The sequence below is a fragment of the Tachypleus tridentatus genome, chromosome 5 (assembly GCF_004210375.1).
Source record: "Tachypleus tridentatus isolate NWPU-2018 chromosome 5, ASM421037v1, whole genome shotgun sequence".
NCBI classification, from domain to species: Eukaryota; Metazoa; Arthropoda; class Merostomata; order Xiphosura; family Limulidae; genus Tachypleus; species Tachypleus tridentatus.
This window is the reverse complement of record NC_134829.1, coordinates 35575958-35593088: the sequence shown is the minus strand read 5'-3', so window position 1 is coordinate 35593088 and position 17131 is coordinate 35575958. Positions and strand designations below refer to the sequence as shown.

Genomic DNA, 17131 nt, shown 5'->3' with positions numbered 1-17131 from the left:
CTAAAACTCCTTCAGAATCAGTTAAAATATCCAATGCAACTCAAAGTTACTGAAAAAGTGTTCCCCAGTGTTATTAACAAAGTAAAATAAAGATGCGATATAAAAATCGATTAACAAGAAAAGGGTAAGTCGATAAGCCTAAAGAGAAGAACATAAATATTAAGAAAGATAAATAAATCGTGAGAAAAATATAAAAAAGCAAACAAAAGAAACTTTTATTTTCAGACAAGCAACTAATGAATGGTCATACATAACTGTTTTTAGGATCTATATTGATTTATTCTCAGGTTGAACGGTATTTAAATTGGTAATCTAATAGCTGATTTTACGGTGTTATTCTTAACAACTACGATAAAAAGAACATGGTAAGAAATATAAAAAACGCATAAATTTCCAATTGTGGGTAAATTCACTTTTGATTAGGAAAAAGGTTGAATGGAGTACTACAAAATGCAATAAAAGCAAATGTAATCTAGAAAGTTGTTGTTTTAATTAAGCACAAAGCTACACAATGGGCTATCTGTGCTCTGCCCACCACGGGTATCAGAACCCGGTTTTTAGTGGTGGAAGTCCGCAGACACGCCGCTGAGCCACTGCGGGCAATCTAGAAAGAGAAAATTAAAAGTGTAGAAGGTAGGTTTCTTTTTTTGTTTTGGAATTTCGCACAAAGCTACTCGAGGGCTATCTGTGCTAGCCGTCCCTAATTTTACAGTGTAAGACTAGAGGGAAGGCAGCTAGTCATCACCACCCACCGCCAACTATTGGGCTACTCTTTTACCAACGAATAGTGGGATTGACCGTAACATTATACCGCCCCCACGGCTGGGAAGGCAAGCATGTTTGGCGCGACGCGGGCTCGAACCCGCGATCCTCGGATTACGAGTCGCACGCCTTACGCGCTAGGCCATGCCAGACCGTAGAAAGTAGGAAGTGTAAAAGTATATATAGGGGAGACCGGAACGAATTTAAATACAATAATAACGGATATCGATGTGATACATTATATTGTGCGTCAACTTTTTGAAGATACTGAACATTGTAGCAAAAATAAAATTGTTAAACTGATTTGCTTTGAACCTAATGTTAATAAAATAATACAGACCTATTATAAATAACATGTAACTAAGTTCATATTTGTGCCAATGTTATATTTATGACGTCACCTTTAGGCTTGGCCCAGCATGGCCAAGTGATTAAGGTATTCAACTCGTAATCCAAGGGTAGCAGATTCAAATCCCCGTCGCACTAAACATGCTCGCTCTTTCAGCCATTAGGGGGTTATAATGCTCGATCAATCCCACTATTCGTTGGTAGAAGAGTAGCCCTAGAGTTGGCGTTGGGTGGTGATAACTAGCTGTCTTCCATTTACTCTTACACTGCTAAATTAGGGACGGCTAGCGCAGATAGCCTTCGTGTAACCTTGCGCGAAATTCAAAACAAACCAAACTGAAGTGGTGGGTGTCAGGGTTCGTGTCCCTGTTCGGGTGATGTTAAGTTTTCCTAAACTCATTTATTTAAGAATAAACAGAATTAAGAGTTCAATTCTGCAGAGAAGGCAGATGTTGTTAATACAAGTTGCTACTTATCCTTGAAATTGGATGAAAAACGAATTAATATGCGAACTAGATTGGTACATCATACATGATGAAGTTAGTCCTAAACATCTCTCTCCGGTCAATATATATTTTAAATGTAAAAAAATAAATATATAATAAAAATGTATGTATATATATGTGTACATACAGTGAACTTAAAAAATAATAATATAATAAAAAAGTGCCACCAACAATCTTAGCATCTTGCTGATAGGGCAAAATACCGAGAGAGAGAGAGAGAGCGGCGTACGTCATGATGAAGATCGTCCTGAACATCTTTTCTCGACCAACACATATTTTAAACACAAAAACAAATTAAAAATAAAAATGAATAAATAAACAAATATAAAATGGAGGAAAAAAAGGCCACCATCAAACTAGACTTCCAACTGATAGGGCAAAATAATATCGATAAATGTACGAAACTAGTACATGGACATTGCCCTGAGAAGGGTCAGAATAAACTCTGGCCCTAAAGCAATATTTATACCAACCCACAACGCATGATCACGAAAGTGAATGAAGGAGGAAGAGGTCAAAGTGTACCTGACTCTCCAGGGTACATAAGATCACTCAAATCCCGAGAAAGAGAGAGAGCGGCACACGTACACTCGTATTACAGTATCCATTAGTATAAAACTTACCTTTTGTCTTTATAAAGTGACCTGTCTTGTTTGAGCCGTAGTCGACTAGTATTTGGTAGTATATAATAACATTTCAGTTATTATACATTATATAAGTGTATAGATTATTACTATTTACGAATAAGTTATTAAACGCTTTTTTAAACATAGAACAATAAATAAATAAGTAGAGCAAATAATTATATCTTCTAGATACAAAGACCTTTGTACCAGTTTTCTGTTTGCAAAACCTTTTTAAGGTTTGTACATGAAGGATGTTAAAAGAAATACTTTCTTTTTAGGTTTTATACACACATCAGAAATAACCAAAAAATTGTATCTTCTAGATACAAAGACCTTTGTACCAGTTTTCTGTTTGCAAAACCTTTTTAAGGTTTGTACATGAAGGATGTTAAAAGAAATACTTTCTTTTTAGGTTTTATACACACATCAGAAATAACCAAAAAAATCGATACCACAGAATTTTGTCACAATTTATCGAGCTTAGTAACTAAGTATTATTTTATTTAAAAATATGTAATTTCGAGCAGACTAATGACGCAATATACTTGTATTCTTGGTTCGAAAGAACAACGTTTCGACCTTCCTAGGTAATCTTCAGGTTAAGAAAGAGTGAGTTTGCAAGGGACTGTTGCCGGACACATCTTAGGGACGAGAGTATAAACGGATATGGGATTGTAGAGGCGCTGCAGTTGGATGTTAGGTTATTAATTAGTATAGGTATAAAGGTATTTCTTTATATTGCTTTAATTTTGTATAAGTTCGGCTTCTTTGATTTTGCGTTTGTTTATATTTGTTTCCCTATTTAATATCTGGGTGTTTTCTATGGTTATGTTGTGTTTATTTGATTTGTAGTGTTCAAAAACGTGTGAAGGTGTTTTTTGAATCTAGTTTCCATTTTTCTGCTTGTTTCTCCAATATAGAAGTCGTGGCAGTTGTTGCATTGTATTTTATAAATTTTGTTGGTGTTGTGTTTGTCAGTGTAATTTTTACACAATATAGACTTTAGTTTTGTACTTGGCTTTTGAATAAATTTGGTTTATCCTGGAATGTTGCGTTTTGTTATATATATTTTCCAGATGTTGGTTATTTTTTCGCTGATATCGGGAACGTATGGTATGCAGCAGTTAAAGTTACGACAGAAAGTGTTCGTACCCCTGCGTCTTGAGTAGTTTTTCCTCATAACTTAAAAAGTATCACGATTAGGATAATGAAAGTATAGTGTATTATAAATATTATACTAACACACATCTACATAAATTTTTTATGTAAGTTGAAGGACAAATAAACTGTTTATAAATAAATAACCAAACAGTGGCAGAAAGTGTTTGTGCGTCTACTTTAATGGTCAGTTGTGTAGCCTTTCAGGTGAGTTACTTGGAGCAATCTCTTCTCAAGCCCTCCATGATCGTTTGATAGTACTCGACTGGTATTTTCTTCCATTCTTCTTTGCAGAAGGCCTCCAACTCTTGCAAGTTTTTCGGATGACGCTGATGAACCCTGGTCTTCAACTCATGCCAAACGTTTTCAATTGGGCTGAGATCGGTTGACTACGATGACCACTCCAGAACGCTTATATGATTCCTCTGCAACCAGAATTGCATATATTTCGATGTGTGCTTAGGGTCATTGTCGTGCTGGAAGATCCAATGATGCCCAAGCCGAGCATCATTCTTGATATAAGTGCCTAATATATCAACGCACTCTTCTTTTTTCATGATTCCGTTGACGCGGTGAAGGCTGCTTACACCAGAAGAGCTGAAGAAACCCCATAGCATGATCAAGCCACCTCCGTGTTTAACTGTAGGGACAGTGTTCTTTGGAAGATTTCGTTCCCCCTTCTTACGGAAAATATAGCGAACATCATTGAGGCCAAAAAGCTCGATTTTAGTCTCGTCTGACCAAAGAATAGTCTTCCAATAGGTAAAGGGTTTATGTACATGCTTTCTTGCACACGTCAATCGTGCTTCTAAATGAACAGGCTTTAAATATGAAGTTCTACGAGGACGGCTTGCTTTGAACCCAGAAGAGCGTAACATGTTCGTAGCTGTAGAGGTGCTTACTTCAACCTCAATTTCCTTTACCAGTTTCTGTAGGTTATTACGTGTCAAACGAGGGTTCCTACTAATTTCTCCGAGAACCTTCCTCTTGGTTCTCTCTGGAATTTTGGTGGGGCGTCCGGAACGAGGAAGGTTAGCAGTTGATCCTGTAAGCTTAAACTTGAACAGTAGATTTCGGCACATTAAGTTGTGTAGCAATACAGGAAAGAGACACACGAGACATGTATTTTACAATAATTCGGTTTTTTAAATCACTGGACAGTTGTTTCCTGTTCGCCATGATGAGATGGCGCTAAATTGCCGGAAGTACATTTTTTGCTGGCTAAATTCCAATAATTATGAACCCAGTGTCTAGTTCTAGAATGGTATAATGTAGTTTATTCGCCAAACTAAACAACATTTTTACGGGAATATCAGTTTTTTCACACGTTCTGAACTGTACGAACACTTTCTGCTCCTCCTATTTTTGGTTATTTGTTTATAAACAGTTCATTTGTCGTTCAATTTACGTAAAATTTATGTAGATGTGTCTTAGTATGATATTTATAATATAATATACTTTCATTATCCTAATTGTGATACTTTTTAAGTTATGAGCAAAAAACTACTCGGGACGCAGGGGAACGAACACTTTCTGTCGTAACTGTAAGGTTTGTAGATTGTTGTATCTTGGGATTTATTATTGTTTATATTGTCGGTCTAGGTGTGTGAGTATAATTTTTTCAACGGTGTTTTGAGAAAATTTGTTGATGTTGATGAAGTGTTGTTTTATTTCCTTGATTTCACCGCTAATTTTATCTGGTGAACATAGTTTTGTGGCTGTGTTTATTTGTTTTTTAATATATTGAGTTTTCGTTTTGTTTCATGTGCTGAGTCCCAGGAAATGTATAATCCAGTATGGGTGATTTTTCTCTAGATTTATGTTTACAATGTGTATCGGTTCTAGCGATCTTGAGGTTAAGAAATAATATTTGGTTAGTTTTTTTCCTGTTCATAGGTGAACTTAATGTTGGGCTGTTTTGAGTTAACGTGACTGAAAAAAAAACCTAAGTGTGTGTTCTGTAGATTTGAATCGAGAAATTGTATCGTCAACATACCTGTACCAGTATAGTGGTGGGTGTGAGGCTGAACTGATCGCTTGTGATTCAATCTGTATCATAAAAATGTTGGCTAGAACTGGTGACACGGGATTCCCCATACTTAGGCCATTTGTTTGTAGGTTATTCAACATAAAATTAGAGCCTGAAAATTTAATTAGAATCTTAAACCAAATAGATGATACACTTCCTGAATCCCCAATGAACGTATATTTACTTATGATTCATTCATCCGAAGAGTAAGTGTGAACATAAATGATGAAACATCTGTGACATTTGATCCTGTACTATCAGTTATACTTGGGTTTAGTATAATCACACGATAACGGTGCCGACTATAGTATTATATGCTGATAATACGCATGGTGGATTTTATTAACTCTATGTTTACTTAGATATTGTGGAACCTAGTATTGTTCGTGATGCATACGTGCCACTGATATAAATCATTCAAGTTAAAGGCCAGGAGGAAGACATGATCACTAAAACATTTACAAATTGTCAATACAGACAAGTCTCTCAAACAAAAGTTTCAAGCTATATAGATTGATAAAAATGATACTGGTCAACCTATCTCATGTGAAGAAGGAAGAGTGATCATAAGAGGTCTTTACAACCAAGAACCAGACGTCTATGAAGCATATTACAATTATCAAGTGGAAAACGGTTTACTTTAATATACTGGTAGTCAGTGGTAACGGAGACACGGACTGAGAGACTTTGTAAGTAAACTATTTCGTTCTATTATTCCATTTCTGAGAAAAGGATCATTAGTCTTAGGAAAACAAACAGTTAAATCAGGTATTAATTTAGAATCTGATGTCATATAAGGAAAACCTTTGTCAATACTGGAAAATGACAAGCGATAGAAGAAGCTCAGAATATGGTTAGAAAAATTCTACATAATGAAAAGAAGAAAGAAAGAAGTCTCATGTCCAGAACTAAGAGATGAAGAACACTGACAAGTAATCATGACTCTTACTACCACATGAAAAGTCCTGTCAGTGTACAAAGTCTAAACTAGACTTATTTTATTTCCCTCATACACAAACAGTGATTGATAAAAGTCAGTGGACTGAATAACATTCTCTATCTTGAGTGACTGACAGAGGACCTATAGAATTTTCTATATTGAGATTAGATCCAGCCAAATCGTATGTTCATGTAAAGACAAAGATTATCAACCCTGATGGTGCGGATATAAAAAAGGATGAAGACACTTCTGCACCTGCCAATTTGTTACTTCATTTTCTGTTTTTTCAAGTAGATGTATAACTTAATGATAAACAAATTTCTTCATATCATAATCTTTATGCATGTAAGGCCTACATAGAAACTTTACTGAGTTATAATGGTGAAGCTGAGAGAAGTCATTTGCCAACGTGGATAAAACATACAGAAAGCAATTTTGATGATGGCAGGAAAGATACAATCAGAGGTAGACAGATAAATAAACAACATGATCAGCCATTTACATTCAGATATATATTTACATTACAACTTCTTCCCTAATTGTGTAAGTTTAAAACCTGACTCACACAATGTTGAGAATCATTTTGTATTATATCAAATGATAGATCGGAATTCAAGATTGTGTTACATGTTTGTTTCTATGCAAGAAAAGTTAAGATCAGCCTGTTATTCACACTGTCACATGGTAAGGTGTTTCAGAAAGGGAGAGCTAAATATCCTATGAAATATATAATGCGTAAATCATTTTCGATTCCCAGGAAACTTACAATCATCTTTTGATAATGTTTTATTAGGTCAAGTACCAACACTTCTTTTTATAGGATGTGTTGATAACGACGTATTTAATGGATTTAGGAAGAAAAACCCATACATTTTCAAACATTATGATATTAATTTCATGGCAATCAATATGGATGGAAAATAGCTATCCACCCGACTTTTACAACCAGATTTTGAAGCTGAACTGTATGCACGAAGCTATGAAACATTATTTAGTGGAACTGGAAAACATTTTACAGATCAAGGAGTCGATATGGTGTATGATGAATATTTGGAAGGATATACATTCTTTGATCTTTCACCAGATCTACCTGCTGAAGATTGTCACGATAACTTGGTGAAACAGGGAAATGAAATGCGTTTTGGTAGTGTTTTACCTAACACTATAGATGTTACAGAACATGCAGAATTTCAATCAGTTTTAGAAATCGATCAGTTTAGAAACATTATAACCAATATATAATAAAACCTAAGTCGATTAGAAATTTATTAAATACTCTCGTGGGATTTGTCCAGTGAGTTTGGAGGTGTGTTTGCTAGTGATTAACAATATGCAGAGAAATAGTTATGGATCGTCGGCCTGTATCCAGTAGCCATGAATCTGTTTTTATTTAGGTCGAAATGAAAACGATTTGTTTAAAATTAAGCACAAAGCTACACAATGGGCTACATGTGTTTTGCCCACCACGAGTATCGAAAAAAGAAAATATTTTGATTAATTAGAACTACTTCCACGTAATTTTAATATGAGAAAATTCATCAAGAACTGTCCAACGTAAACATACAACCAAAACTTACTGCAAGGACCACATTCCTCTGTGTGTAGACAATATTATATATATTATGTTTATTGTCATTGTCAACATGTGTCAAAATGAAGACTCCTATCTACATTTGGGTCTCCAAAAGATAGTAATGATATATTTGTTCAGGATATTGTTGTAAAACGTTTTCGTGTAAATAACTTCTTGACAGATGTACCTTTTTATGTCAATCAGATTGAAAACTCTTTATTGTGAGAAAAGAAAATATTAAAAAATATATTGCGTCCAGATTTTGTATTATAATAATATTACTGAATTAATAAACTTTTGTTAAGGCATGTCTCGGACTCGTGGTACATTTACGCAATCACTCAATATAACATCAGCTATATGTTGTGACAACTCTTCAAATTATGATACAATAAAGAAATACATTCTCTACTTTGTAACGTAATCATCCATCATGGTCGCTTGTCATGGTGACCTAACAACACACTCTCTAGTAATACATTGTTCAACTATGACATTATGGTCACCTGTCAGAGCGGTCTAGCAGCGCGTCCCTGACGGCACGTTCTCTGGTGGTAAAACTGGAACTATGATATTGTCGTCTTTAATGACATCACCCCCTCTCCCGTAAGGCAGCTAATTAGTGTGAAGTGGCATCCACTGGGAAGTAAAGTGCCATTCTAACTACTACCATCAAATGGGACCCTGGATGCAAAAAGTATTAGTTTGATATACAATACTGTGCAAAAGTATTACGACAAAGTCAGAAATTAGATTTCAGGCTACTTTCAAAGAACATTGGTGGAACATCAAAATGTTACTAATCTTCATATTAATTACAACAAATACCCAGTGGAAATGCTTGAATTCAACAAACAGTTAATATTTTGTGTGTCCCTTTTTATTTTAATAACTGTAGACAGTCTATCTGGCATTGTTACAATACATTTAATCAAAATGTCCTTTGAGATTTTATTCCAAATGTTTCTAATATATTCCCACAAACTTATTTGGACGTAGTTTTTGATTTGTCAAGCTTCAAGCTATCAAATCGCAGATCTTCTCAACTGGGTTGAGATCGGGGTTCTGTGGGGGCCACTGCATCATCCGAATGACTCCAGTAGCTTTTTCTTAATTAAGTAATTTCTGCACAGGTTGGATGAGTGTTTTGTGTCATTATCATCTTGGTAGTAGAATCCTTTATCGATAATACGCAAACCACTGGGTATACCATGATAGATCAGTATCTGGTGGTACTTGTGCTGGTCCATTAGTCCATCTATGTTGCAAATATCTTCTTCAGCAGAAGCAAGTAACCCCCCAAACCATCACACTGCCTCCCCCATTCTTTATGGTAGATGCTATGCATTGAGCTAAGTACCTTTCATTTTTTTTCTCTGTCAACTGTACAACCTACACTTAGAACCAGATGTTTCAAACTTGGACTCATCTGTCCATAATACCTTTTTCCAATGATCAACACTTCAACTTTTATTCCATTTAGCAAAGTTTAGCCTCTTGACAATATTGAGAGATCGAAGTAAAGGTTTTGTAAATGCTACATGATCAAAGCTTCTATTCTCTTTGAGTTTTCTTGACACTGTAGGTTTGGACACTTTTCTGTCATTTGGCACGTGGTCGTTTATCTCATGCTTGAGATCAGTGGCAGTCTTCCTTCTATCCTACAAGCTGCACAAACGAAGGTACTTAACATCAGTATCATGGAGTTTAAATGTTCTGCCTCTTCCTTTCCTATTTTCAAATTTACTTGTCTTGGTCTCACAATTTAGGGTGTACTTAACAGTGTATGGGGATCATTTCAAGTTTTTAGCAATTTATCAGAGAGTCCAACAGGCAACATGTAAAGCTTTTATGTGAACTCTCTGCTCTACTTACAGTTCTCTATGCTTTTTGTGCTGTGGCATGACAACAAAACTTAATATATATAGTGTTAAACACTGTTTTTATCAAAATGTATTTGTGGAGTGCTATTAAAATTGATTTCTTCTAGCATACACCAACACCATATGCTAACTTCTTTCTATATAGTCAAGACACTGCATGGGGTACCATGAGAGTTATTTCAGACTCCAATATTTGATCAGTGTGTTCATTCAAGCAAAACCCTTATGACATGTCTTCATTACAAGTAAATGGGAATTCTAAAGAATAAGCATTCTCAGTTGTCAACAGGGATCAGTGAAACATTACTACAGTGCTGAAATGTACATTATGCAATGGTATGGAAGAATTAGCCCCATAAAACCGAAAGAAAGCAAAACATTCTCTTGTGTAAACATTGTGCTCACTACTGTAATTTACAAGTGGACCTTTCAAGATGTGAGTCACGCAGCTGTCAGTTGTCCAATCTTTATGTTGCCAGCAAGTTGTCTTCACTCTTGTCAACAGTTAAAAATTAGTGAAACTGGCAGAGAGCCTTAATATCTTTGTTATGAGAAAGATTGGGCGAATACTTGTACAACTGAAATAATTGAAAATGATAATAAGCGGAAACTGCAATTTCAATTGGTTTATTGTTATTATCATGATAATCGAGTTAATGATAATTTCAATTACTCGATTGTTGGAGTAATAAGAAAAAACAACAACACTAATAATTGGAAACACCAGCTACGATTAATCGATTTAATAGTAATTTCGATTATTCAGTTAGTTTACGTAATTGTTGCTCATAGATAATTGATTAAATTTGCGAACACTAAGTCAGATGTAATAGTAATGTCGGTTTTGCACATTTCGAGAAATGGGTTTTGTAGAACTTTTTTAAAACTTGTATCACTTCTGGAAATGTCTGGTTTTTCTGGTACTGCACTCCAACTCAGTTTTCTTGGTGTCATTTTTGTCCTAGAAACATAAGAAACTAAATTAATTTCACCAGTTTTGGTTTAGTTTGTTTTGAATTTCGCGCAAAGCTACACGAGGGCTATCTGCGCTAGCCGTCCCCAATTTAGCAGTGTAAGACTAGAGAGAAGGCAGCTAGTCATCACCACCCACTGCCAACTTGTGGGCTACTCTTTTACCAATGAATATTGGGATTAACCATCACATTATAATGCCTCACATGGCTGAAAGGGCGAACATGTTTGGTGTGACAGGGATTCGAACCCGGGACTCTCAGATTACGAGTCGAGCCCACCACTTTTGGAAACTTCATATTCATTGAACCTCATTCTCTTGCAACAACCAGAAACATATACACTTACACTGCTCAGTTATTAAGATATTATCCATACTTACATAAAAAAAATACACGTCACTTTGAAACATTTCTGATTTACATATAACTTAAACATTTTTAGGCTTTTGTTGGACAATTTTGTTGTTACTGCTAAGTTAACTATGAAGTTCAGTATTCTTTTATGGCATTATGTAATATTATACAGCTGGTAATATTTTACTAAACTACATCAAAGTTAAACGCATATCAATATTACTTTACTTTATTACAAAATATAAATTTTGGAAATATCAATATGAATTTATAAACATACAGCCTATTTGTGTAGTCACTGTTGTCTAATTTGGTGTTGATTTATAAACATACAGATTATTTGTGTAGTCACTGTTGTCTAATTTGGTGTTGATTTACAAACATACAGATTATTTGTGTAGTCACTGTTGTCTAATTTGGTGTTGATTTATAAACATACAGATTATTTGTGTAGTCACTGTTGTCTAATTTGGTGTTGATTTATAAACATACAGATTATTTGTGTAGTCACTGTTGTCTAATTTGGTGTTGATTTACAAACATACAGATTATTTGTGTAGTCACTGTTGTCTAATTTGGTGTTGATTTACAAACATACAGATTATTCGTGTAGTCACTGTTGTCTAATTTGGTGTTGATTTATAAACATACAGATTATTGGTGTAGTCACTGTTGTCTAATTTGGTGTTGATTTACAAACATACAGCTTATTCGTGTAGTCACTGTTGTCTAATTTGGTGTTGATTTATAAACATACAGATTATTTGTGTAGTCACTGTTGTCTAATTTGGTGTTGATTTACAAACATACAGATTATTTGTGTAGTCACTGTTGTCTAATTTGGTGTTGATTTACAAACATACAGATTACTTGTGTAGTCACTGTTGTCTAATTTGGTGTTGATGTATAAACATACAGATTATTCGTGTAGTCACTGTTGTCTAATTTGGTGTTGATTTATAAACATACAGATTATTTGTGTAGTCACTGTTGTCTAATTTGGTGTTGATTTACAAACATACAGCTTATTCGTGTAGTCACTGTTGTCTAATTTGGTGTTGATTTATAAACATACAGATTATTTGTGTAGTCACTGTTGTCTAATTTGGTGTTGATTTACAAACATACAGATTATTTGTGTAGTCACTGTTGTCTAATTTGGTGTTGATTTACAAACATACAGATTATTTGTGTAGTCACTGTTGTCTAATTTGGTGTTGATTTATAAACATACAGATTATTTGTGTAGTCACTGTTGTCTAATTTGGTGTTGATTTATAAACATACAGATTATTAGTGTAGTCACTGTTGTCTAATTTGGTGTTGATTTATAAACATACAGATTATTAGTGTAGTCACTGTTGTCTAATTTTGTGTTGATTTATAAACATACAGATTATTTGTGTAGTCATTGTTGTCTAATTTGGTGTTGATTTATAAACATACAGATTATTTGTGTAGTCACTGTTGTCTAATTTGGTGTTGATTTATAAACATACAGATTATTTGTGTAGTCACTGTTGTCTAATTTGGTGTTGATTTATAAACATACAGATTATTCGTGTAGTCACTGTTGTCTAATTTGGTGTTGATTTATAAACATACAGATTACTTGTGTAGTCACTGTTGTCTAATTTGGTGTTGATTTATAAACATACAGATTATTCGTGTAGTCACTGTTGTCTAATTTGGTGTTGATTTATAAACATACAGATTATTCGTGTAGTCACTGTTGTCTAATTTGGTGTTGATGTATAAACATACAGATTATTTGTGTAGTCACTGTTGTCTAATTTGGTGTTGATTTATAAACATACAGATTATTTGTGTAGTCACTGTTGTCTAATTTGGTGTTGATTTATAAACATACAGATTATTTGTGTAGTCACTGTTGTCTAATTTGGTGTTGATTTATAAACATACAGATTACTTGTGTAGTCACTGTTGTCTAATTTGGTGTTGATTTATAAACATACAGATTACTTGTGTAGTCACTGTTGTCTAATTTGGTGTTGATTTATAAACATACAGATTATTTGTGTAGTCACTGTTGTCTAATTTGGTGTTGATTCGTAAGTACCTTAAATGGTGTCGAGTAAACAAGGAAATGCATACAGTTTTAATCTTGTATTTTTATTATTACCTACAAGACTGTTTAACTGGAAATTTAATATTTCAGTGTGTTTGTGAGGAAGCTTTAAATTTGGATAAGAGATGGCAGCACATAAGTAGAACGAAAACCGCATAAACGCTAAACGATAGCAAGTTTTTTTTAATCAATCAGAATTATCTTCGAAATTGAAAATATATCTTACGTAGTGCTGTAAATTACTATTATAATTCCCTAGTTAATATTTCAACGATACATTTTTAGCCAAACACTTCACATCACGCACCAAGATTATTTTTTGCACTTGTATTTTATATTCATAAGTTCTTCACAATTTCGTGATGAGAAACCCACTTGAAGTAAATTTTTATCTCAGAACGGCTGGTATGGGTATTAGTACTATTACTGATAAAGCAGAGAACAAACAATGTTTAGACCTTTTCACCTCATCTTCAGCAGACCGTAATCTGAGAGACGCGGGTTCGAATCCCCGTCACACCAAACATGCTCGCCCTTTCAACCGTGGGAACGTTATAATGTGACGGTCAATCCCACTATTCGTTGGTAAAAGAGTAGCCCAAGAGTTGGCGGTGGGTGGTGATGACTAGCTGCCTTCCCTCTAGTCTTACACTGCTAAATTAGGGACGGCTAGCACAGATAGCCCTCGAGTAGCTTTGTGCGAAATTCCAAAACAAACAAACAAACAGGCTTTCCATCATTTCTAGACCGATGATAAACCTAGTCCTTTAATAACCTTAACATGTTCCAACACTTCGAAACTGTATCGACTTGGTCCTTTTATCATCTCAATGTTTTCCAACAGTTTGAAATAGAATCACACTAATTTCCTGTTTTATATCCAAGATGTAAGTCATTTTTAACACCAATACCATTCTGGTGATAATAAATACGTATAGCTTTCCCAGGGAACTTAAGAATCACAACATATATATGAGTACTGTGTAAGGATGTAAACAGAGATAGAGAAATAAATACTTTGAGTTAAATACTATTAGTAGAAACTCTAATGAGCAAACGCAACGCTGTTAATAAGTTGAACTAGAGTATGATCTGGTTTCTGTTAAGAATATCAACATCTTTTTGACATTTTGGACAAAGAATGCAGTTTTGAAGACACAATGCTCAAATCATAACGGTTTAGTTTTGAATTTCGCGCAAAGCTACCCGATGGCTATCTGCGCTAGCCTTCCCTAATTTGGCAGTTAAAGACTAGAGGGAAGGTAGCTAGTCATCACCATCCACCGCCAACTCTTGGGCTACTCTTTTACCAACGAATAGTTGGATTGGTCGTTACATTATAACGACGCCCCCACAGCTGAAAGGGCGAACATGTTTGGTGTGACGGGGATTTGAACACGCGACCGTCAGATTATGAGTCAAGTGCCTTAACCACCTAACCATGCCGGGCCGAGTTGAAATGTGTTTTTTTTGTTATTTCTTATTTAATGTTTTTCAATTTACATGTACGTATTATAAATATTATTAAAAATCATTTATAACGATTTGTTTCTATCAGTGATGTCGAGAAAACCCACTTGTAGAGAAATATATATGCAAAAACGTCTCGTTTGGGTTAAGAAAATATTTTACATAGAAGAGCGAACAACGTTTCGACCTTCTTCGGTTATCGTCAGGTTCACATGTTGCGATGGGTGCTGCTGGCTGTTTTTCTTTAGTCAGTAGTTCAAAACTAGGAACCGTAATATCTCAGCTTTAGGGATTTCGTACCCGAGAGTCGCGGGTTCGAATCTCCGTCACACCAAACATGCTTACCGTTTCAGCCGTGGGGGCATTATAACGTGACGGTCAATCCCACTATTCGTTGGTAAAATAGTACCCCAAGAGTTGGCGGTGGCTGGTGATGACTAGCTTCCTTCCCTCTAGTCTTTCACTGATAAATTAGGGACGGCTAGTGCAGATAGCCTTCATGTAGCTTTGCGCGAAATTCAAAAACAAACAAACAAACACATCTCAAGTAAAAAAAAAAAAAAAAGCAACGTATCACAATCTTTTGTGATATTTTGTGTTTTATGAACTTGGCCAAAAACAAATGACACAGTGCCTGGCTAAAGAAATATGGGTGTAAACTACAGAGTGGAAACGGTAAAATGTATTTATGTGTGTGTGGTTTCTTATAGCAAAGCCACATTGGACTATCTGCTGAATCCACCGAAGGGAATCGAATCCCTGATTTTAGCGTTGTAAGTCCGTAGAGACTTACCGCTGTACCGGCGGGGGAAAAATGCATTTGTCAAATCACTTCACAAGTAAAATCAGTCATAATAAATGGACCAGTCATATAAAGAAGTAATACTATACAATAAAAGCGGACAGTATACATAAAATGCCAAGCTCTTAAAACATGTAATCTACAATAACAGCCCAGTTATCTGAAGACGTATAATTATGTACAGATCCCACACTGTTTGTAGTGGAATTCTTGGGATCCTACAGGTTCAGGTTGATTTGTCCTCTTTCTCCTTCCTTTGCTGATGGGTTGTTGTCTTCGTAAGGCGATCGTTGCGCCATCTGTGTAGATATTTAACGTTTACGCCGGAACATTAATTAAACAAGGTCCAACTGGGACACAGCTGTCCCCGACTTTTATCATTCATGTTGCTCTTAGTTCTTGTTACAATTAAGAAAACAAAAAGTGGAACTGTTGGGACAAGTCAATATCACTTATTAAAATTGTGGGTGACTGACTATACCAGTACTAAGAAGGTATAAGAAAGGCCTGGAGTGTGTTTTCATTTCTCACTTGAGTCCCAGCTCAAACGCCCTCTCGAAGTCCACACCGTTGCTTAATACACACATTTTTATGCAGTTTAGTTTTGTGAATGAGTAATTTTGCAAAATTATAGCTGACACTGATTATTATTTTTTTAATTTTTGCAAATTTCAGAAGAAAGTGTTGGCTTTCGTCACCCCAGGGAAAAACGCAGTACACGTTCAGTATGCTTACGATCGTCGCTATTCCAAGAAACATTCAGAAAACAGAGCTATTTCCTCGCTCTAATAGACGTAAAAAAAACTAAACTTCATTTCTCAGCAACTTACACCCTCGCTTCTGTGTCCCACCCGCGTAAAATGTACACAGGATTTAGTGGACCGAGGATGTGTGGAACAGGTGGCAACCACAGTATACATCTTGCCAGTAATTGCTTATTACTACAGACCTATTTTTAATGTAAATTTGGTGATTTTTTTTTTCGATCGAGACAGGAAGTGTAGTAATAATAATAAAAACAACAAACGGGCGAGATTCCTTGTCGAGAGTTGTATATTAACCCGACTTAAGAAAAGCCAACAACTTTTCTATTACACTTCATAGGGCTGGGTTTTTACAGACGCACGACATCCGGCAAATCACTATATACTTACACTCCCAGGGGCGGGACAGATTTGAAGAAAGGTCTGCCATGACCTAATCCCACGTTTCTTTATGAATGGGTTGTTCAATATTGTTTGTCAGATGGGAAGTGCGGATGAAACAAGCGTTATCACACACATTATTTTAGACATAAAATAATAAGACGAAAGCCAGTCATACAGGTCAACATAATACCATTGAAAACAAAAGTCTGTAATTAAGCGGACGTGAAAAAATCGCGAAACCTTAAAGTGTGTGAATTAAGATGCAGTAAATGGAAGCAAACACGATTAACTTTATTTTTTGCCGATAGGTGTCTTCTCTATTTCCTTTTTACATCATTCAAGGTGTTTTCGTTTTGTTTTGTTTCTGAACTTCACCAAAACTGTCTGTTCATACCCGTCTCTAATTTTCAGTTGATAGACTATGTGGTCAACAGCACTCATCGCCAACTCTTAGGAATCTCTTTTCTGA

General features: G+C 35.2%; 1 protein-coding gene across 4 annotated transcripts in view; it reads right to left on the bottom strand.

Annotated features, from left to right (window-relative positions):
• Positions 1–10435: 10435 nt before the first annotated feature.
• The window catches only part of MESR6 (misexpression suppressor of ras 6), a 426053-nt gene continuing 419357 nt past the window's right edge, over positions 10436–17131 (bottom strand). For all 4 annotated transcript variants that reach the window (XM_076502108.1, XM_076502111.1, XM_076502112.1 and 1 more), the window contains one exon: positions 10436–10786. In XM_076502108.1, coding sequence (XP_076358223.1) covers positions 10776–10786 — 11 coding nt within the window. In that variant the 3' untranslated portion in view covers positions 10436–10775. The remainder of the gene's footprint in view (positions 10787–17131) is intronic.